General features: G+C 56.6%; 9 protein-coding genes across 9 annotated transcripts; 6 read left to right on the plus strand and 3 right to left on the minus strand.

Annotated features, from left to right (window-relative positions):
• Positions 1 to 411: 411 nt before the first annotated feature.
• ISF_04326 (60S ribosomal protein L9) lies at positions 412 to 1,517 on the plus strand (the record flags this gene model as incomplete). Its single annotated transcript, XM_018847932.1, has 3 exons — positions 412 to 457; positions 828 to 1,309; positions 1,467 to 1,517. The coding sequence occupies 3 exons, from the start codon at positions 412 to 414 to the stop codon at positions 1,515 to 1,517; spliced, it is 579 nt and encodes a 192-aa protein (XP_018704888.1).
• A 716-nt stretch (positions 1,518 to 2,233) lies between these two features.
• ISF_04327 (hypothetical protein) lies at positions 2,234 to 3,622 on the minus strand (the record flags this gene model as incomplete). The annotated part of the gene is made up of 1 exon (XM_018847933.1): positions 2,234 to 3,622. The coding sequence occupies one exon, from the start codon at positions 3,620 to 3,622 to the stop codon at positions 2,234 to 2,236; it is 1,389 nt and encodes a 462-aa protein (XP_018704889.1).
• Positions 3,623 to 5,006: 1,384 nt separating this feature from the next.
• ISF_04328 (hypothetical protein) lies at positions 5,007 to 5,479 on the minus strand (the record flags this gene model as incomplete). Its single annotated transcript, XM_018847934.1, has 2 exons — positions 5,007 to 5,140; positions 5,197 to 5,479. The coding sequence occupies 2 exons, from the start codon at positions 5,477 to 5,479 to the stop codon at positions 5,007 to 5,009; spliced, it is 417 nt and encodes a 138-aa protein (XP_018704890.1).
• A 692-nt stretch (positions 5,480 to 6,171) lies between these two features.
• On the plus strand, positions 6,172 to 7,816 carry ISF_04329 (vacuolar ATP synthase subunit H; the record flags this gene model as incomplete). Its single annotated transcript, XM_018847935.1, has 3 exons — positions 6,172 to 6,469; positions 6,625 to 7,135; positions 7,198 to 7,816. The coding sequence occupies 3 exons, from the start codon at positions 6,172 to 6,174 to the stop codon at positions 7,814 to 7,816; spliced, it is 1,428 nt and encodes a 475-aa protein (XP_018704891.1).
• Positions 7,817 to 8,605: 789 nt separating this feature from the next.
• Positions 8,606 to 9,913, plus strand: ISF_04330 (aminomethyltransferase; the record flags this gene model as incomplete). The annotated part of the gene is made up of 1 exon (XM_018847936.1): positions 8,606 to 9,913. The coding sequence occupies one exon, from the start codon at positions 8,606 to 8,608 to the stop codon at positions 9,911 to 9,913; it is 1,308 nt and encodes a 435-aa protein (XP_018704892.1).
• A 1,432-nt stretch (positions 9,914 to 11,345) lies between these two features.
• Positions 11,346 to 13,021, plus strand: ISF_04331 (4-aminobutyrate aminotransferase; the record flags this gene model as incomplete). The annotated part of the gene is made up of 4 exons (XM_018847937.1): positions 11,346 to 11,584; positions 11,654 to 11,689; positions 11,754 to 12,910; positions 12,978 to 13,021. 4 exons carry the CDS (start codon positions 11,346 to 11,348, stop codon positions 13,019 to 13,021), a joined length of 1,476 nt encoding a protein of 491 aa, XP_018704893.1.
• Positions 13,022 to 13,339: 318 nt separating this feature from the next.
• Positions 13,340 to 13,679, minus strand: ISF_04332 (hypothetical protein; the record flags this gene model as incomplete). The annotated part of the gene is made up of 2 exons (XM_018847938.1): positions 13,340 to 13,453; positions 13,509 to 13,679. The coding sequence occupies 2 exons, from the start codon at positions 13,677 to 13,679 to the stop codon at positions 13,340 to 13,342; spliced, it is 285 nt and encodes a 94-aa protein (XP_018704894.1).
• A 1,193-nt stretch (positions 13,680 to 14,872) lies between these two features.
• ISF_04333 (toxA protein) lies at positions 14,873 to 15,562 on the plus strand (the record flags this gene model as incomplete). The annotated part of the gene is made up of 1 exon (XM_018847939.1): positions 14,873 to 15,562. One exon carries the CDS (start codon positions 14,873 to 14,875, stop codon positions 15,560 to 15,562), a length of 690 nt encoding a protein of 229 aa, XP_018704895.1.
• A 1,076-nt stretch (positions 15,563 to 16,638) lies between these two features.
• ISF_04334 (Amino acid/polyamine transporter I) lies at positions 16,639 to 18,339 on the plus strand (the record flags this gene model as incomplete). The annotated part of the gene is made up of 1 exon (XM_018847940.1): positions 16,639 to 18,339. One exon carries the CDS (start codon positions 16,639 to 16,641, stop codon positions 18,337 to 18,339), a length of 1,701 nt encoding a protein of 566 aa, XP_018704896.1.
• Positions 18,340 to 21,132: the final 2,793 nt, after the last annotated feature.

Consider the following 21,132-nt stretch of genomic DNA (forward strand, 5'->3'; position numbering starts at 1 on the left):
TTTGACAACTTGGCCCTTTGCAATGACATCTCTGAGTTGGTATTTAATTGCCTCTTCTGGCATCAGACTTAGACTCCCATCTAGCTCTATGAACCGAATCAATCATCAACAAATGCCTTCGCCTCGCCCATGATGTTCTCAAACTGTCCAGTATTTCGTGACTTGAAGATCACGTGGCTCTTCCGCCCCGCCGCCAGCAATTGCTTTCCTCTCAACATGGCGGAGTGGGTCACCTCGCCCGGCTCGGCTCGGGGAAACATCGGTACTGCCATTTTTGCCCTCACGTGCACCGAGCCCTAGAACTTTTCTACCCACAACGATTTCGCTAAACATTTCCGCTGTGTGTCCCGCCGCCCAGTCTCTAGATACCCTCAACCTCACGCCCAATAACCCCCATCAAATACCGGCAGGATGAAGTACATTCATTCCCAGGAGCTCCTGGAGATTCCCCAGGGTGGTAAGTGAACGAATTGTCAATTTTGGTGCTCGGCATCCGGAGCAGGAGGAAGCTTGGACGACGGGACGACAAGGAAAAAAGTTTGAGGACGTCTACCGAATTTGCGATTCAATGGCCGACAGCATCCACGATTTTCACGACGAAACTATATCACTCGCGACGATTCTAGGTGAAGAAATTGTCGACAAATTTGCGACTTGGGAGGAAATCTACGACGTCGGACCAGCTGCAACTCCTCAAACTTTCTTCCGCGTCCTCGTCAACTACGCCATAGTCCTCGTCTACCTTCTACCCGGCTGCTAAAGCCGAAACGCACAAACTCCAAGCTTGCATGAGTTCGTTTTCGCTGACCTTTAACCTCGCGTCACAGTCAAGGTCAACATCAAGACCCGCATCGTCACCGTCGAGGGCCCCCGCGGCAAGCTGGTCAAGAACCTGGGCCATCTCGCCGTCAACTTCGGCCACCCCTCCAAGAACACCATCTCGATCGAGATTCACCACGGCAACCGCAAAAATGTTGCCACTCTGCGGACCGTCAAGTCGATCATCAACAACATGATCGTCGGTGTCACAAAGGGCTTCAAGTACAAGATGCGCTACGTCTACGCGCATTTTCCCATCAACGTCAACGTCGACAAGAGCAAGGAGACCGGCCTCTGGGAGGTTGAGATCCGCAACTTCATTGGCGAGAAGATTGTCCGCCGCGTGGTCATGGCCGAGGGTGTCGATGTCACCATCTCGACCGCTCAGAAGGATGAGCTCGTTCTCTCCGGAAACTCCATCGAGAACGTCTCGCAAAGTGCTGCCGACATTCAGCAGATCTGCAAGGTCCGGAACAAGGACATCCGTAAGGTAAGATTTTTTTTCCTCAACGGAGGGCAGGGTTGTGAAGGCGAGATTATGGTTCGCCGGTATCCCGGACATACCGGCGACCACTCCATCTCTCCCACTCACTCGTCGACTCTTCATCTCGAAATTGTGTTGGATCCTTGACTAACAACATTTCTAGTTCTTGGACGGTCTGTACGTTTCCGAGAAGGGCAACGTTGTTGAGGAGTAAATTATGGACACGGATTCTTGTTTCTTTTGCGTTTCTGGGTCTTACAGGAGAGGCGAAGGTTTACACTTGCATGTCATGTAGCATTGGGCTGCATACAAAAATACAAAAGCAAAACAAAATAATCTAACGTCTATTCACGACTGCATAATCTGTGCACCCAGGCGACGCGAGGATCAACATGGCAGCCTATTGTGAGGGCGACGAGTTGATGTTGGTACTCACTATAAGCAAAAGTTTATTGGGGCCAGGGTTGTGGGAAAGAAAATCTTTTAACATTAGGTACAGAAGGCTATCTTTGACCGAGACAAGGCTCGACATCCAAAGGCTCGTTCTCTTTTTCCAAATTCTATCAAATCGTCAAGTCGTATCCACCGAATTCAAACGTAAAGGTATGTTCCGGCAGGGGCAAGCGGCAAGAATCAGCAAACCACCCAATTTCATCCTATATATGTGTCATGGCGTCATTGCACTCTTTCCACCTCATCTTCCATGCTTCATTTTAATTAAAACATCAAATATAGACAATCAAACAACCCAACGCCATTTGAAACACGAGCGAGAAACAAAATGAAAAAGTCAACGCAAATGCAAGTCATCCTATCCAGGTCGAGCCTGGTATATGCGAGCATTTGAAAAGTCTTCAATGCAGGGTCCCGGTGCCACGCGTGGATAAGACCGCCGCCGGGAGGCAGCCGTCACAGCCTCGAAGAGACGGGCTATTCATGGCGAGACTCCGAACGGCCCGTGTAAGCGGACCTCGCGATTCCCATGCGGCTGTCGACGCGGCTGCGACTGTCGACGCGGCTGCGACTGTCGAGCCGGCTGCGGCTGTCGACGCGGCTACGACTATCCCGGCTGGTCCTCGAGCGGGCGGTGCGCACCGTCCGCGCCGTCCGCGCCGTTCGCGCCGTTCTCGCCGTTCTCGCCGTCCTGCGACCGGAGCTGGCGCTGCTGCCAGTGATGCCGCTGTAGTCGGAGTAGCTGTAGTAGGAGTCGGTGTAGCGCGAGGTGCCCTTGCGCGACGGCTCCTTCTTGCCCTTCTTCTTCATGTTGAGCAGGGCCAACAGAGTTGCGGCGCCGGAGGCGATGCCGAGCCACCAGGCGCCGCTGCTGGATTTCTTCTCGCTGCGGCGGTCGCTGACGGACGAGGGCCGCCCGCCGCCGCCGCCGCCGCCGAAGCCGAACCAGCCGGAGTGGCGGTCGCGGCGCGAGTGGGTGGAGGTGCTGTAGTCGTCGTACTGGTCGACCTTTTCGCGCTTCTTGCCGAATATGGCGAGGAAGAGGCCGCGGGCGATGCAGCAGAAGCAGAGGAGGATGAGGAGGCCCGCGGCGGCGAGGGAGCCGATGACGATGCCGGCGATGGCGCCGCCGCTCAGCTTGTTGTTGGCGGTGCCGCCGGGCGCGGCGCCATCCGGGTCTTGCGTGGCCGTGGCCGTGTGGCTACTGCTGGTTGAAGTTGTCGGCGTCCCGGTGATGACGCCGCCGTTGCCGTCGGTGGTGCGGACGCCGGTACCGGTGATGGTGGTGGTGCCGGTGACGCGGTACGGAGCCGAGTACTGAGTCGTCACGACGCCGTTGCTGGTGACGACGACGGTGGTGGGCTCGCCGTAGCCGGGCTTGGCGGAGCACTGGCCGCGGTAGGCGCAGGTCTGCCAGCCGGCACAGCAGATCTCGCCGCAGGCGGCCCACTCGGGCCGCTGGGGCACGCAGTCGACGCCGGCGGTGGGCGCGGGCGGTGGGATGAACCAGGTCAGGATGGTGCTGGTGTAGGTGCGCGTCTCGGTCCAGGTGGTGGTGTAGAGCGGCGAGGCGACGGCGCCGTCGGCGATGCAGGTGGCGACGTCGTTGGAGAGCGTGGTGCAGTGCTCGCCGGAGCCGCAGCAGTACTGCGAGTTGGCGCCGCAGTAGCTGGCGCACGTCCGGCCGACCAGGTAGGCGTACCGGGCGTCGTGGAGGATGTCGCCGCGCGGGTACGGCGAGGCGGCGACGAGCGAGACGGAGGAGGAGGAGAGGAGGAGGAGGCCGAGACGGCCGAGGGCCGAGAGCGATGATGGTCGTGTCCGCCGTGATGCGGAGACGGCGGAATGAGGAATGTGAGTCCCCATTGTGTCGTTGGGGGGTCTGCCCGAAGCAGAGACTTGAAGGGAGAGACGCTCGCTTCGTGTGGTTGTTCTTGTCTCTCTTTTTTTTTTGCCCTCACTCTCCTGGGCCTCTGTTCGTTCCTGGCGCTGGAATGCGGGAGGGCGGGCCGGCGCGCAGGTCAGTGACGCACAGAGTCAGTGCCGGTATAGTGGATTGGATGCTTGGAATTGACACTGTGAGGATGATGCCAACGATGCAAGACGGGTAGGAAAAATCCAACGTCTGCACAACGTATAGACGAATAAACTCTCTAGTTTAGCTGCAGGCTGTTAGAGAGAGAGAAAAATTGAAGAGGGAAAAAAAAACAAACCATCTACCGTAAACGTCGGGCGTCATGCATAATGACTTTTAAGAAGGTTGGGGCTCTTGCGCTAACACCATGCTTGGTGCAGTGGTTCCCAGCCTCCCGCCCCAAAAACCACCAGCCCCTCCATTTCTCGAAACCAAGGCCTAACCAGCCAAGGCAGTTCAGCACCGACTTTATTATTATTGTTTTGATTATCAACCACATATACCTAATAATTAGCATTGTGTCTCGTTGATTTTTTCCTTCTTTTGTTCCTGCATTCATCCTGCCGATCCCTGTCTAGCGCCGAGTCGGATCCAGGAACCAGGGTCATTGACGGTGAGGCCCTGAGCCACCTCGATTTTAGTGCTACGTTGCTGACCTCGGCCATTGTTCTGGTGTTTGATTATACCACCTACAACCGACAATACGTAGCCAAGGCGCCTGCACCTCGTATTTGCGCCTTTTTTTCTTCTACCAAAAATGCACGGCATTCGTAACCTGCCAGCACAACAGTCAATTCTACATCATTCTTCAAGGAAATCAACTCGCTTCTGTGGAAAAAAGGCAGCCATCTCCACCTGGCAATCTTGGGCTCTCACAGTCGCGCCCAATGATGGGTCAATGCTGGACAAGACATGAGTGGCTCTGTCTTTGTCGCCCAAGAATGTAGTACCCAATCCCGTGCCTGGTTCAGCGGTCTTTGCCACTCTGGTAGGCCATCGTATCCCTCCTTCCGTTCGTGGCCGGCCCGTGTCAGGTCACCCTCGCGGTAGTGGGCTGCATGTCTTGATCGGCGCTGCCTACCCTAGAGTGAGACCCTGAATAAGCGCTGCTTAAGCGTTCACGCGTTCACGCGTTCTCAACGCCATATTTTGGCTTCATTGGGAAGAGCTGGCTTGTATTTGTCTTATTGGTTCGATATGCTGGTTTATGCAGGCGTCGGTTTGTCGCGCAAGCAATGCTGAACCTGTTTATTGCGCTACTGTGTGTACTCCCCCATCGCCCACAATCTGTACACCGCTAAACAGTCACCGACCCTCGGCCACGAGCTGATGGCATCACATCGGTGGGCACCAGGCTCGATAGGCCATCCATGGCTTGCCATTCCAGTCCCCAGAAGGAGAGTTGCATCCACCCAGGTCGGTGAGCTCCTTGATGCCGCCCACGCACCCAGCATCAGTATACATGTAGACTGTCTCCATCCATTAGCCATGCATATACGTGTTCATCAACAAAAAAAGTACTGACGGTTGCATCCTTTGATATTCGTCCACTGCGAAATGGAAAGCACACCCTCTTGTTCCAGTTTGTGGCAGCCCTGAGGCTCGCCGAAGTTGTGCTGCGCAAGGTCGGTCATGCACACTCGGACGTTGCCTAGCCTTTTGCCAGGCCCGTGGTTGGCACATTCATCGTTGCCAAACAGGTAGAACTGAGTGACAGGCGCGAGGTGGTCGGGGCACTCTTGATAGTCTGCCATGGCCGGACCGATGAGGGCGGCCAAGCCGGAAGCGAACAGAAAGCGGACACGCATGATTGTTGTGAATGCTATTGCCATGGGCAGCGTCTCGTCGAGAATCGACGCTTATTTATACGTTTTACACTCGGAGAACATTTCAAGTTTCCGCCGACTTGCAGATATAAGCCGAACGCACACAGGTAAATGGCGAGAGCATGGTAACATCGCAATCCTGAAGGATGACCCCTCCGCAGGATGGGCGATGCCGACTGGTCAGATCGTTGAATTCGGACATGAGCCGTCGATGGCTGGTTGGGGAATACAGGCGAGACACTTGGTGTCATTTCCCGGCCAATTGCAAATTTCGTGCATATTATCCGATTTTATTCTCCGTTCTGGAAGCATTTGAGTTCGGCTCGGATCAGAACCTCGCGAACCAGTTCGAGTGGCTGGAATCCGCACAGCCACACTTTGCACCATCATCCTCAGCTGGTGTGGGGGTTCCTCTGTGGCTTGACATGAACCGCATGCTTCCGTCCCGCTGGCTGGCTGGCTTGCTGGGGCGTAGCGCTTGAACTCTCTCCATGGAAGGTAACAGGCTACATCATCACTGGTCATAAAACCTCACCTTTTCCCGTCGGCGTCTCTGGCCATCCACCCCCATCACCCCAATCCGCCTGCCGAGACCACCCGATTGTACTTTCCTCCCACCTCAACCTTCCCTTCCCTTTCCCCTACTCCTTCCGCCGCGACGCGCCCGAGTCACCATGTCGCTCGACCCGCCGACCTACCTAGCTTCCCTCCAGAGCAACATCCGCCAGCGTCCCATTCCCTGGGAGGGAGCGGTCCGCGCAGGCACCCTCACCGAGAGCCAACACGCCAAGATCCGCGCCGTCGACAAGGCCAAGAAACCTGAGCAGCGCAAGGAGATTGTCGAGGCTGACCTCGATAGCTACCGACTGCTCTTCGTCGGCGGCAATGGCCAGGCCAGCGTTCTTGAGACGGCCGCCAAGCAGGCAAACGTCATCCAGTACATCCTTGTCCTGCTTGCCGACGTCTTGGATGGTACGTTGATACCTTGAGCCGCAGAGCTCCATCGGGAAGTTGCGGACATGTTAAAATGTCCCGGACTTTTCTGCTGTCCTGCAGCCTCCATCCTATCATCTACATCTAGTAACATTGACCTCTTTTTTGGTATTCTTTAGCTGTCCCATCCCTAGCCAAAGCTCTCTTCAAGAACCCCGAGCCATACACGCACTTCCTACCACTTCTTCACTCCAATACCACCGAAGACCACATTCCTTTGCTCACCTCTCACGCATTGACGACGCTGATGGCTCTGTCGCGCGACGAGTCCGAGGCGACCCTCCGGTCTTTGCCTGTCCTCTTTACATACATCTCGGGTTTGGCGAAGAGCACCGATGCTGGCCTGCAAGACATTGCCGTTCAGGAATACTCGACCCTGCTCAACGGCCACTCCTCTCGCGAACAGTTTTGGAACCAGCGCAGCGAGACGATTGCGCCACTCATCAAAATTCTTCACAGTGCCGTGGGTGTCGCCAACTCGGGCAACGCATCAGCTACCCTGTGGAGTGGAAGCACCAATGGCCGCACCGCGGGTGTCGAAGGCTCCGTTGGTGGCGGGGTTGGCCTGCAGCTGCTGTACCACGTTTTGTTGGTTATGTGGCAGATGAGCTTTGAGGCTGATGAGATTGGTGACGATCTTAACAAGTAAGTCACCCCATTTTATAAGCTAGATGTACACTCAAACCCTGACTCACACCCTCTTTCAGCGAGTACGACATTGTTCTCCTTTATACACACCTTCTGCGACTATCCCCTAAGGAGAAGACGAGCCGATTGATTCTCTCGACACTGTACAACCTGCTAGTCAAGAACCAGACGTCACTGCTGCCTACGGCTGTCCTCGCACGCCTGCCTCCTCTGCTGGATACGCTCGGCGGCCGCCATCTCAGTGATGTCGACCTGCTTGATGATCTTCAAAACCTCAAGGACATGCTCGAGGAATACACCAAGACCAAGACGACGTTTGATGAATACGTAGCTGAGGTGCAGACGGGCCACCTGCGCTGGTCACCGCCGCACCGAAGTCAGGTATTCTGGGCAGAAAATGCACGAAAGATTTTGGACCACCAGAACGGCGAGATTCCCCGTCAACTAGCCGAGATTATGAAGAAACCATGGGACAACGACAAGCAAGTGCTAGCGATTGCGTGCAACGACGTCGGCTGCCTGGTAAAGGAAGTACCAGAGAAGAGATGGCAGCTGGAAAAGGCTGGCCTCAAGACGAGAATCATGGAGCTTATGCAGTCAGAAGATGAGAATGTGCGATGGGAGAGCTTGCGAGCGTTGGGAGGCTGGCTCAAATACAGTTTCGAGCAGGCGGCTTAGGAGAGCAGCTCGGACGAGGACGAGTAACTGTCGATGGCAGAGGATAGATTTAGCACAGCGGATAAGCACAGCGAACCATGGTTGTATGTGCCGTGTTTTGAGTTTGTTTAATATCAGCAATGCTTAGTTGCAGACGCGTGAGGTCAATCATTGATTGCATGTACAATGGACTGCGTGTTGGCATCGAAGAATGATGGCGAGGTCTTTGTGTTTTACGTGAATCTACTTGATGGATGTGCTTTAGCCGTGCCTGCCTCATATGAAGCATGTCATCCTGTAGGCATTTACATGGACGGAGTGTCTCTTGCATGATGAGCTGGGCGAGCATTATTGGCACTTCACAGCAGATTGGGTAACAGTTTGGTAATGAGGTTTCCCTTCAGCTACCATCTATAGTGGGCTCAGTGGGCGATTTCGCAACAGAAGCGCTGGACCGACTAACCTACAGCGGTCCAACCGCCTAAAAATGGCTCCTGCTTCTGCTGTCGCCAGGTTCCGCTATCGATATCGGAGGCCCTTCGCTCAAGTCCGGGGGTACCCGAGCCCCACCAGAGCTTTGACTTGTTACGTACCAGGAACTGATAAAGGTCCAATTCATGAAAACTCCCAGATTCTTTCTCGCCGTGGAGACGAGCCGCATTCTTCTTTTCTCCTCTAACATCCGTCTTCTTGTATCTTCTTGTGGTGTTTGTGTATTTTTCAGCGCAGAACTTTGCAGAACTTCGCCGCTCTCCTCAATTGACTCGCCAACTTCTCCTGCCGACAAACACATCCACACACACGCACATCATGAGGGGCATCACCATGCTTGCGCGGGCTCGTCCTGCCACCGCCGTCAGCCGCCTCACCACCTCCCGCGTCGGTGCCGTGCGCTACGGCTCCGGTGCGGCGGCCGGTGGTGATCTGAAGAAGACGCCGCTGTACGACTTCCACGTCGCGCGGGGGGGCAAGATGGTACCGTTTGCCGGCTACCACATGCCGGTACAGTACGGCAACCTGTCGCTCGCCGACTCGCACCACTTCACGCGCGACCACGCGTCCATCTTTGACGTGTCGCACATGGTGCAGCACATCTTCAAGGGCCCCAACGCGGCGGCCTTCCTCGAGCGCGTGACGCCGTCGGCGTGGGCCACGCAGGGCCATATGCAGAGCAAGCTGACGACGCTCCTGTGGCCCGGGACCGGCGGCATCGTCGACGACACGGTCATCACGCGCCTCGGCAAGGATGAGTACTACGTCGTGACCAACGGCGCGTGCCTCGACAAGGACACCAAGTACATTGACGAGCAGCTCGGCCAGTTCGGCGGCGGCGTCGAGTGGACGCGCCTGGACAACTCGGGCCTCTTTGCGCTGCAGGGCCCGCAGGCGGCCGAGATCCTCGAGCAGGTGCTGGACCGGGAGTACGCCGACGTCGACCTCAAGGGCCTGTACTTTGGCAACGCCGTGTGGGCGCAGCTGAAGCTCGCCGACGGCAGCTCGACGCACCCGGTGCTCATCTCGCGCGGCGGCTACACCGGTGAGGACGGCTTCGAGGTGTCGTTTGACGGCACGCGGTACCCGGCCTTTGACACGACCACGCCCGCGGTGGAGGCGCTCCTGGCGGCGGCCGGGCCCGAGCGGCTGCAGATGGCCGGCCTCGGCGCGCGCGACTCGCTGCGCCTCGAGGCCGGCATGTGCCTGTATGGGCACGACCTGGACGACGCGACGACACCGGTGGAGGCGGGCCTCAGCTGGATCATCCCCAAGGAGCGGCGACGGGCGGACGCGGGCTTCCACGGCGCCGAGGTGCTGGTGCCGCAGATGACGCCGCGCAGCAAGGGCGGCGCGGGCGTGCAGCGGCGCCGGGTCGGGTTCGTGGTGGAGGGCGCGCCGGCGCGCGAGGGCGCGACGGTGGAGAAGGACGGCGAGCGCATCGGCGGCATCACGTCGGGCGTGCCCAGCCCGACGCTGGGCAAGAACATTGCCATGGGCTACGTCAAGGACGGCCAGCACAAGGCGGGCACCGAGGTGGACGTGGTGGTCCGCGGGCGCAAGAGGAAGGCCGTCGTGGCCAAGATGCCCTTTATCCAGACCAACTACTGGAAGGGCGATGCTTGAGCTGCGCGAAGCCAAGAAAAGCAAACTAAATCATGGTTTTCCTTTGTTCATCAATTGACGTTTTTTTTTTTTTTTGGGTTATTCGTTTTGCTCTTTTCAACATGATAGCTTCGACGGGCCAGAGATTTAGTCATTAGCTTTCAATATGGTACTCTTTATAGGACTGGCGTCATTCTTTGATATGGGGATGATACCCACGGGCGTTGGCGGCGCGACGAGCTCTCGGCGGAAGAGGGCTGGAGATGCGTTAGATACCAGGTTTCTTAGGCGTTTTTGCAATGCCATTTTGAGGACGAGTCGACTTGACTCGGCATATATGAATTACGGAGTACACAGCATACTGATCGATGTTGAGGCAACACAGCTTGGTTGGGAAGAGGTCGCCAAGCACGGCCGCTGACGAAGCGGAAGCCAATTTTCCGGCAATCAAAAGTTGAAAGAAAGAAATGCGTCGGCCAGGCACAGGTGACAGGGTGGCTCGTCAAAGAAAAAGCAATATTTGAGACCACGTACGACTCAATGTTGGAGGCTGGCTCTCCAAAAGACTTGGCGTCGCTGGGCTAATCAATGCGCGGGGGAACGAGACCGAACCAGATCGATCTTGAGCCATGGCAACTTTGCTCAACCAATTGGCTGGCTGGCGACTTTGAATCTTGTGATTAGTGGCAGCGTCGACACCACCCTAAGGGATCTCGGCTGCAGCTGCATTTCTCGACGCTCTGCCAAGTTTTTTTCCGTTTACTTTCTTTCTTTTTCTTCCAGATTTGCCGATTGTAGACCGCCAAAGCGCCCTCGGCGCCCTCGACATGTTACGCGCCTTCTGAACACGATGGTACATACATACATACATACGTACATACTGCCATTTGACAACCCCGTTGCGCCCTCTGGCGCCCACCGAACATCTCACAACCCCGTTCAAGCGAGACAGCTCCAGTTAGCGTCGCGTTAGTCTGGCGTCCGCGGTCGCCGGCGGCCTTGTTGGAGGGGGGCATCTAGAGATTCATCAGGGACAGCTTGCTCAGGCAGTTCGCGTCTGGTCAAACGGCCAATGAATGGGCTGGTACTGCATGATGCAGGCGGAGTGATGATCCCCACGGATCATTCTCGACTCATAATGAGCCTCCCACACACGCACGCGTTTCGGCTTGCTCCAGAAAAAAAAAAAGAATTCCTGGATTCCGAAGACCTTGGAGACTCTCCAATTCCGTGTCCATATTTTGCCGTGGAGACGGCCGGCGGCCAAGTGACCTACATACATACCACCCCTCCCAGTCTCACTAAAAATAAGCAGCCGGGCTGAGGTTGTCGATGCTTATCAGCCAGCACCACCCCGTTTCTCTCGTTTCTCTTTGCCTTGATTTTTCTGATTTATTCAAGCAAGGGAAGAAGGGATTGCTGCTTTCTATAAAACACCTCACTTGAACAAGACATGCTCTCTTCGGTTCGCGCAGGCGCGCGTCGTCTTCCTCGCCATGTGAGCCGGCTCCAGGCTGTCCGGCCCCTGGCGACAGCCTCGTCGTCGGTGTTCCCCAACGAGCCTCCGAAGCCGGCCGTCCAGACCGCGATTCCAGGGCCGCGATCCAAAGCGGCGCTGGCGAAGCTGGAAAAGGTCTTTGACACGAGGAGCATGAATTTCGTGGCCGACTATGACAAGTGCCACGGAAATTAGTGAGCGAGCGCGACTGGCTGCCAATTGGCGTGGGTGCCGTGAGCCTGGCTAACAGTCTGTGTCTACAGCATTGTCGACCACGATGGCAACGTCCTCCTAGACGCGTGAGTATCTGATCGATTTCATGTCAAAAACGCTCGGAGCAATTGACTCATCATCACCACCCAGGTTCGCCCAAATTGCCTCCATCCCTCTTGGCTACAACAATCCGCACCTGCTCGAGGTCGCCGACACCCCGGAGATGCGCAGCGCCATCGTCAACCGCCCGGCCCTCGGCGCCTTCCCATCCTCCGAGTGGGCGGACATCCTCGAGACGGGCCTGCTCAAGGCCGCGCCCAAGGGCCTCAGCCAGGTGCTCACCTCGATGACGGGCTCCGATGCCAACGAGTTGGCCTTCAAGGCCGCCTTCATCTGGCGGCGCACGCAGGAGCGCGGCGGCGCTGACTTCACCGCCGAGGAGCTCGCCTCCGTCATGAAGAACGAGGCGCCCGGCGCGCCGCGGTACTCGATCCTCTCCTTCGAGGGCGGCTTCCACGGGCGCCTCTTCGGCAGCCTGAGCACCACCCGCAGCAAGGCCATCCACAAGCTGGACATTCCCGCCTTTGACTGGCCCGCCGCGCCGTTCCCGCGCCTGAAATACCCACTGGAGGAGCACGCGGCGGAGAACGCCGCCGAGGAGGCCCGCTGCCTCGCCGAGACGGAGCGGCTGCTGGACACCTGGCCGCAGCCCGTCGCCGCGCTCATCGTGGAGCCGATCCAGTCCGAGGGCGGCGACAACCACGCCTCGCCCTCCTTCTTCCAGGCGCTGCGCAAGGCCACCGCCGCGCGCGGCGTGCTCATGATCGTCGACGAGGTGCAGACCGGCGTCGGCGCCACCGGCCGCTTCTGGGCGCACGAGCACTGGGACCTGCCCACGCCGCCGGACATGGTGACCTTTTCGAAGAAGGCGCAGGCGGCCGGCTTCTATTACAAAGACGCGGCACTGCGCCCGGACCGGCCGTACCGGCAGTACAACACGTGGATGGGCGACCCTGCGCGCGCGCTGCTGTTCCGCGGCATCCACGAGGAGGTGACGCGGCTGGGGCTGGTGGAGCGCACGGCGCGCGTCGGGCGGTACTTGTGGGAGGGGCTGGAGGGGCTGGCGAGGCGGCATCCGGGGGAGGTTCAGAACCTGCGCGGCAAGGAGAGGGGCACGTTCATCGCGTTTGATAGCCCGAGAAGGGAGGAGGTGCTGGCGAGGGCGCGGGCGGGCGGCCTTAACATTGGGGCGAGCGGCGACAGGGCGATCCGGCTGCGGCCGATGCTGGTGTTTGAGGAGAAGCACGGTGAGTGAGATGGACGCGGACGACCTCTGGCTGATGATCGACTATATGCTGACTTTTTTGGTTCTAGCGGACATTTTGCTTGACATCTTGGAGAATGCGATCAAGAAGTGAAGGTGAGGTCCGTTTATTAGGGATGCGCAGAACAAGGACAAGAAAAGTCTACCAATTGACTGCGACAAGAACGGAAAATCGAACGAAGAGAGAAATGTTTAAAGTCTTACGAGGGGAATGATTGAACTGCAACCTAGGCGGCAGTAGACGCAATGACATCAAGTACTTCGGTACTCGCTGCTTACAAGCATATACGTTGACAAGTTTCCAACAGTAGCATAGTTTTATTCAACTATTCGAAATACCTTGTGGTTACCTTGCCGTCCCATCGACTCGAGCCTGTGCCCCCCCATTTCAGATTCAACATTTCCCTCTTCTTTAGTTGGGCTTCCCGCCGAGAGTTGGGTAGTTGTAGGTGCACGACACGGCGCAGGAGGCCAGGCCGATGAGGTTGCTGGCGGCGCCGCCGCACTGGTTGAGGCATTGGCTCCACTGTTGTACTTGTGAGCTTTGGGTGTGGAGAGAAGAGACAGAGGTGAGAACGTACGTTGGTGACGGTTTGTTTATCGGTGACGACGGTGGTCCTGTTGTTGTCATCGTCGGCTTCGGGGGCATCGTCGGAAGAGGCGCCCTTGACAACGGCATGATGGGGCACGGGGCCGGCGGCGAGGGCGAAGGAGGCAAGGATGGAGGAGAGGAGAGCGATGGCGTACTTCATGGCTGCGGTTGTAGATAAGATGACCTTGTGTGCAAGAGAAAGATAGAACGAGAGTGAGTGAGTGAGTGAGTGAGTGAGTGAGTGAGTGAGTGAGTGAGTGAGTGAGTGTGTGCTGTTAACGAAGGTAGAAGTTAGATTGAAGAAGTTGAGATGAAGATGGGATAGGAGATGGAAACGAGGGAACGCCTGCGACTACTTATAGACTTATAGTCCCTGGTGTGAGGCACTTTTAGACTTATAGTTCTCGGTGTGAGGTTGTCACCGACTACGCCAAGATATGGGATGCATTCCAATACGTGAGGCGTGTTCACTGGGGGAATGGAAATGGGCTACTCGGTGTGAGACATTGAGGAGATCCCTGGATTCGGCCCTGTAGGAGATGAACCACGTTTTTTTCTTCTCCAATGTTTTTCTTTGGGGCTATTGAATATTTTCATGAAGCAGGCCTATTTATTCTTGCATACCACAGTCACGGCTATGTAGCCGAATGTCTAACCAGCGCCGTTCGCGCATACAAACAGACAAGACATATATCAGGGGGTATCGCGGTGCGGGGCCGGGCGGTCGTTGACATGCAGCATCCAACATCTCTATACTTGCCCTCATTAAAGTGTTTCTGCCAGCTTGAAACAGACACAATAGCTTTGCGAGAGCACGTCCGCCACACGTCGCATCTCCGTCGCGTCAAGGCGCGCGTCGTGCTCAAGCACCCGGCCGAGACCTGGGTCACCTCCGGCGAGCGGCAAATTCTAGGCTTGCTAGAAAGTCACCCTAGAATCCGTCCCGTGCGCTTATCCATCTCGTATACATTCCCTGGCATGTTTACTGACACGTGTAGATCAAGCCCAAATCGCGTGAATGAAGGCGAGTCCAACCAAGTGTGGTGACGCGCTGCGAGGGCATCTTGTTCGGCATCGAGCGGCGCTGGCAGTGTGAGGTGCTGGTCTTGTCTCCCATCTATGAGGAAGACACTTGGCTAGCACTCCAAGCTACTTCGCGGCGACAATATTTGGCATGTCCCTCATCAACATCTGATGCAGTCCTGCTCAAAAAAGCCACAGCAATTCACACCGGATTACGGACACCACGTCACCGGAAACAAAGCAACAAGTGATGAGCCATTCGGAACTGACAAGCCCCTACCTGCTGCTGATGCTAAATCGATTTCGTTTGTTATAGAATCTGCCAGCACCATGCCTCCCCTGTGCGACTCCATCGGCTCGCACTACGACATGGTCAAGCGAACCGTCCTCGGCAAGATCGAGCAGCACAACGCTCGCAATATCACCTCGCCGCTCCTACAAAACCCAGATACACAAGTCCTCGATCTCGCCTGCGACACGGGATTTTACACGCGTTTCCTCGTCGAATGGGGCGCCGCGTCCGTCGTCGGCGTGGACCTGTCGCGCGTCATGCTGCCAGCAGCCGCCGCCGCCCGCCTCACCGCGACGCCGTACACCGACCGCGTCGCATTCCGGCTCGGCGACCCGTTCCACATGCCCGACCCCGTCGACAATTCCCATCGTCCGGCAAGCGGGGAGGAGGAGGAAGAAGGGGTTTCGACGTCGTCGCCCTGCATGTGGCTACTCGTCTACGCAAAGGACAAGGAGGAGCTGGCGCGCGGCTTCCGCACCGTCGCCGCGAACCTGCGGGCCGGGGAGGCGTCTTCGTGGGGTTTTTTTTTGGCCCCCCCCCCCGGGGTCGAAGACGTCGCTGCGCTGGCACGCTCCTCCCGCCGCCGCCGCCGGATGCCGACGCCCCGAGCGGCGTGCGTGGAGCCACCCGGAGCCGCCCCTGGCCGACGGGCAGGGCGCGGTCATGATCGCGAGCGTGCGGCCGTCGCCCGGGGGTCCAGCCCCCGGGGACGCCGGAGCTGCATTTGAGGTCGTTTCACCTGCGCGGGAGCGTGTGGGAGGAGGCGGCGCGGGCGGGCGGCATGAGGGGCCGGCTGGAGTGGGTGGCGTGCGAGGCGCCGGAGGGCATGCATGCCGGAGGAGTCGGAGGCGTGGCGCGCGTGGTGTCGGGGGCCGGAGATGGCGGCGCTGGTCGTGTACAAGGACCGAGTCGGGCAGCGATTTCGTGCAGATGGGCAGTATGGCTCAAGATATTGGTTACGTAACTGTGCCTGCTGTTCATGCATCGATCTCGAGTGAGTAGGACATATGGATCAAGTCATTAGTTACGTAAACGTGGCTATTTATGCATCGATCTCGCAGGTAGTTCGCTATACATACAACGCATTGATATTGGTAGGGGTTACTCCGTACTCTGTGCAGAATTTTGCCTAGGAAGTAATTATAACATTTGACGAGTATAGGTAGAAAAGCTATGTAGACTTGAAAGATCGTTTCTAGTTTATAAAAAAGATGGACTTCATTTTTAAACTCTTTATTTGTAAGTCGTTGCTATAGCTACTTTTTGTTCGTGGCGGAAACGATCCGCGCCACACACCGCCACGGTGCCTGGCTGCAGAATTTTAGGTGTGGCGCTTGCCGATCTGATCCGAGACCTTTGACAACAACCCCTACCACGATAGTTGAATCACGCATTGAACAATGCTGCCGAGTCGATATTATTGCGTAAAAATTTCCTAAAAGCACCATAAATGCAAACAACCTGCCATCGAATGCGACATGCCTCTGAATCGCTTGGATGCCCGCTCGCGGACGGGAAGCGGGCCTCGGGGGGGCGTTGGTACCTGGAATGACTCGATACGGAGACTCCGTCCTGCAGCTTTTCATGCACGATTTTTTTGATTGCGGCCCCGGAAAACGGATCCATCGTCTGCCATTACTCACTCATTCTCCCCGCGTGGTCTTTTCGTCTTTTGCCATGTCATAATTGATTCATCCTCCTCTCTCTCCCTCTCTCTCCCCCTCTCTCCCCGTTCCATGCCTTCCGTGGTCCTCTTCTCCGTCCTCGTCGCCTGTCCAAACCGTCCTCTCCTGCCGAACAAACCATGAAGGGCGACGACGACAACACACCCGCCGCCGCGGTGGAACCTCGACCGTCCTCCCCTGGCTCTGGCTCCGAGAAGCAACATCCGCAGCCCCATGACGAGGAGCTCGGCTGCAAGCCCGCCAGCTCCCACGCCGCCGGCACCAGCAGCGAGTCGACGCAGCGCGGGCTCAAGTCGCGGCACGCGCAGATGATCGCGCTCGGGGGCTCCATCGGCACCGGCCTGTTCGTCGGCTCCGGGCAGGGCCTGCGGATGGGCGGGCCGGCGCTGCTGCTGGCCTGCTACGCCATCATCACGCTGCTGCTGTACGGCGTGGCCGCCGGCGTCGGCGAGGTCAGCGCGTACCTGCCCGTGCGCGGCTCCGGCGTCGCCTACTACGGCCACCGCTTCGTCTCCCGCTCGCTCGGCTTCACCCTCGGCTGGCTCTACTGGTACATCTTCTCGCTCGGCATCGCCGGCGAGATCACCATCACCACCATCGTCATCCAGTACTGGCCCTCGCCCGTGCCCACCGCCGCCTGGTACACCCTCATCGCCGTCGTCATCGTCGCCTGCAACTTCTTCCCCGTCGCCGTCTACGGCGAGGCCGAGTTCTGGTTCGCCTCCACCAAGGTCATCGCCATCATCGGCCTGCTGATCCTCACCGTCGTCCTCTTCTTCGGCGGCGGGCCCGCCCACGAGCCTCTCTACTTCTCCAACTGGACGGCCGGCGCCGGCCCGGTCAACACCTACCTCGTCGACGGCGGCGTCGGCCGCCTCTGCGCGTTCGTCGGCACCCTCACCTTCTCCGTGTACGCCTTCATCTTCGCGCCGGAGATGCTCGTCGCCACCGCCGGCGAGATGCAGTCGCCGCGGCGCAACATGCCGCGCGCCACCAAGCGCTACTTCTGGCGCCTCGTCGTCTTCTACCTGCTCGGCGTGCTGGCCATCGGCGTGCTGGTCCGCGGCGACAACCCGGGCCTGCTCTCCCCGGGCAACACCGCGGCCGCCTCGCCCTGGGCGCTCGGCATCAAGGAGGCCGGCATCCCGGTGCTCGACTCCGTCATCAACGCCGTCATCGTGCTCTCCGCCTGGTCCACGGGCAACTCGTTTCTATACATCTCCAGCCGCGCGCTCTACTCGCTGGCGCTCTCGGGCAACGCCCCGCGCATTTTTGCCCGCTGCACCAGGCACGGCATCCCGCACTACGCCACGGCGCTGAGCGCGTGCTTCGCGGCCCTGGCCTACATGAACCTCGGGAGCACGGGCTCCGTCGTGTTCAACTGGCTCGTCAACATCGTCAACACTGGCGCGTTCCAGAGCTGGATATGCTGCTGCTTCATCTACGTGCGCTTCTACAAGGCCACGCGCCTGCAGAACGTGACCGTCGCCAACGGCCAGCTCCCATATCGCTCCAGGTTCCAGCCATATGCGGCTTGGATAAGTGGCGTTGTCTTTGCCGTGTTGCTGTTGCTCAACGGGTTCAAGGTCTTTGTCAAGGGCTACTGGGACACGCCGACGTTTATCACGTCGTATATCGGCATTGTCATTTTCGCTGTGTTGTTCCTCGGGCACAAATTTACCATTGGTCGAAATGACCCGTGGATGGTGCCCTTGGACGAGATGGATCTTCACTCGGGCATGGACGATGTCATGGCAGCCGAGTTGCCGCCACCACCGCCTATCAAATGGTACACGGCGTGGAGAGTCTTGTTTGAGTAGATGTCATGGCTACTGCACTCAGCAGACCGTTGTATATATAGACACGCATCAGCCGGCGTTTGGGTTGCTAAAAAGAAACTTGTACGATTTTGCATGAAAGTTTGCGCTCTCGCGTCCTGGAAGAGAAGCAGTGCGATACAACATCCGACACTTCGCATGCGACCCTGTAGAGCACGTGTACCGGTATTGCGAAACCCTCGAAACATCATCTACGGTCAGCCTCGCTGTAGGAAGAGGCTGAGATGGGTTGTGGAGGCCAAAAAAAATAGAAAAGCCCTTGCTTGGAGCAGAGATGTAGCCACGAAAAACCATGGGAGACCACCACACGTAAACGCAGCGTAGTCCCCCTCAAACGAGGGGCAGATATTCCTCTGGCAACTAAGAGACCCAAAATGCATGACGTGTTCTATCGGGATAGCAGAAGGCGCGTCGGTGTCGCTGAGCGGATAACTCGCGAGGTCTTTGTCGTTGCGTGGAGAGGAAAAGAAGAAAAAGAGTAAGAATTGCGACGAGAAAATTGCCAGGTGAAGGAAAGTCCAGAGTGGGGCGCACGTACGTACAGTATGTGAGTACAGTATCTAGCAGCAGAGACACAGTGCTGCTCCCCATTCAACCTCAGATGCAGGTACAACGACTTGCTGCAGATTGTCTGTATCCGGTTACAATTTCCGACACGAGGCTTGCTGCAGATACAAGGATCGGTGGATTCTCATGGGTGGATTCGCCTCAGTTCCGCTCCGAAGGAGTACTGCCCGCCGTCAATTGACACAACGGCAAGCCACGCTGTCGAGACTGGCGATGAAGTCTGGCTATTGCCGAGTGATAGTCATGTCTGGCCATTTATTGGAACGAACACAAACTATTTCCTCGAGGTCTTCAATAACGGACACGAATTTTACTACTTTGTATCGTCCTTCGCCCATCTCGTAGACAGGGCTGTAGCCATTGAGCTTCTGGTACAGGGCGCGGTTCCTGAAGAATCGGTCAAAAGACCACTTACACGCCTTTCTAGCTCTGCAGAGAGAAGCGCTGGTTTATATACGGCTGCGACCCGGATCAGTTATTGGAACTGGACTGTGGCCTCGGCCGATAACAACAACAGCCAGAAGATGGCGACGTCGTTGACACGACTCGCCGAGCTTCCTCGGCCGCGGAACTCATTGGATGGGCAGCTAATCAATAACCCTCTCGCCATCTATCAGAAAGTTTTGTTAGGGCCGTTGGTATGGACGGAAAATACGAATCCCCAGACTCTCGTCTCGCTTCGGGCCGAGTCAAGGTTCTCGCACAGTTGCTGCTCATCGATATTGGATGAAAGCAACGATACCAACGAGGCTTTTTTGTCTGTTATCTTCGGTCCCCAAAATGGCACCCAAGGTAAGCTATTGGATGCACAAGTAGGACTTGAACACCCAGAGACCATCTTCCATGCTATCACCATCGGCACCGCGTCAACAACCGCTGCCTGATTTCAACACTGTCTCCTCATCATGCGTCTCACAGGCTTTGAATTATCTGGATGGTGAGAGCTGCGTTGGGAGATACTCGTAATTTGGCATCAACTATGAGAGTAATGATATGCTTAAGGGCAACGGTCCGAACTTGACCAGCCTCGGACACTACTACGGCTATAATTAGGGGCAGTGGCGCTGATTTGGGTTGATGGTTGACTTTTCTTCTGGAATTGATTGGTCTGTACATCCTGCCTTTTTTTTTTCTGCTGTAAATATCTTCTTTACATGGGTCTTGGAATTATAGAGTAGCCTCGGTGAGTCTTGGTCTTGTCCGCGTAGTAGAAGCTACTTTATTGTCCGTTATTGGAAGTTGTAGCAGCGCATTAGAATGTAAGCATGGATCTACTTCGAGGCAAATTCATTGTCGCGTGCTACTTTACCAGTTTTGTTGTCCCTGGTTGGGCGAGTCCGTCTAGTGCATCGCAGGGGCCAATCTCCCCGATCGTAGTAGGGGTCTAGTTGCAAGTTAGGATAGCACTACTTGGTAGTTTTTCTATGGTGTATTTGAGGGCCTTGTATGAAAATCGATTTTTTGTTTTGTATATATTATCCTGAATTTCTTCTGGAGTAATGGAGCGAGATGGGGTCTTGCGGTGATCTGGACGATACATGACGGCTGAGATGTGCGGGAAGAATTTCGAAGAGTAAATAAATGCTTTATTTTTTCTTTCCCTCTTTCTTTTTGTTTGAAAAAAAAAAAAAATTCTAGACCACTGTGTATGAAAAAGAAGATATGCTTACTTTTCTTGACGCCTGTTCTATGGCGGGAGTACCATCACTGAGTGCCAGAGTATGAGCGAAATACATGCTTGACCCCTCACCGTGGAATATTCTCGACTGTGTTTAATTCAATATCATGTAAAATAATTTCTCTATAATTTTTCGTATTTTTATCATTATTCACATTCGCAGCCCTGCCCCCTTTGCCGCAACACCTCTACTCTCCTCTACTACCAGCGGTCAGCTTCTCCTCCACACACCCACTTCCCCTCCGCATGACGTCCACTCACCACCCAAGAAAGCAACCACACAGAGCCACCAACATCCAGCAGCCGTCCACCGACCATCCCATCTGCAGCCCATCATCAACTCGCACACTTGCTGGTGGCGCTACCCTGCTGGCCGCTTCCCGCAGCGAGCTGCAGCACGTGTGGCTGTCAGCGACCCAAGATTGGTCCTGCCAGATAGAGTACATGGCATCATGGTGCAGCTGGTCGGGCGCGTTTGTTGTCACCAGGCAGTCGAGTCACCAGGCAAGGCAAATACACGCAACACAAGG

This window comes from Cordyceps fumosorosea (genome assembly GCF_001636725.1).
Source record: "Cordyceps fumosorosea ARSEF 2679 chromosome Unknown scaffold_9, whole genome shotgun sequence".
NCBI classification, from domain to species: domain Eukaryota; kingdom Fungi; phylum Ascomycota; class Sordariomycetes; order Hypocreales; family Cordycipitaceae; genus Cordyceps; species Cordyceps fumosorosea.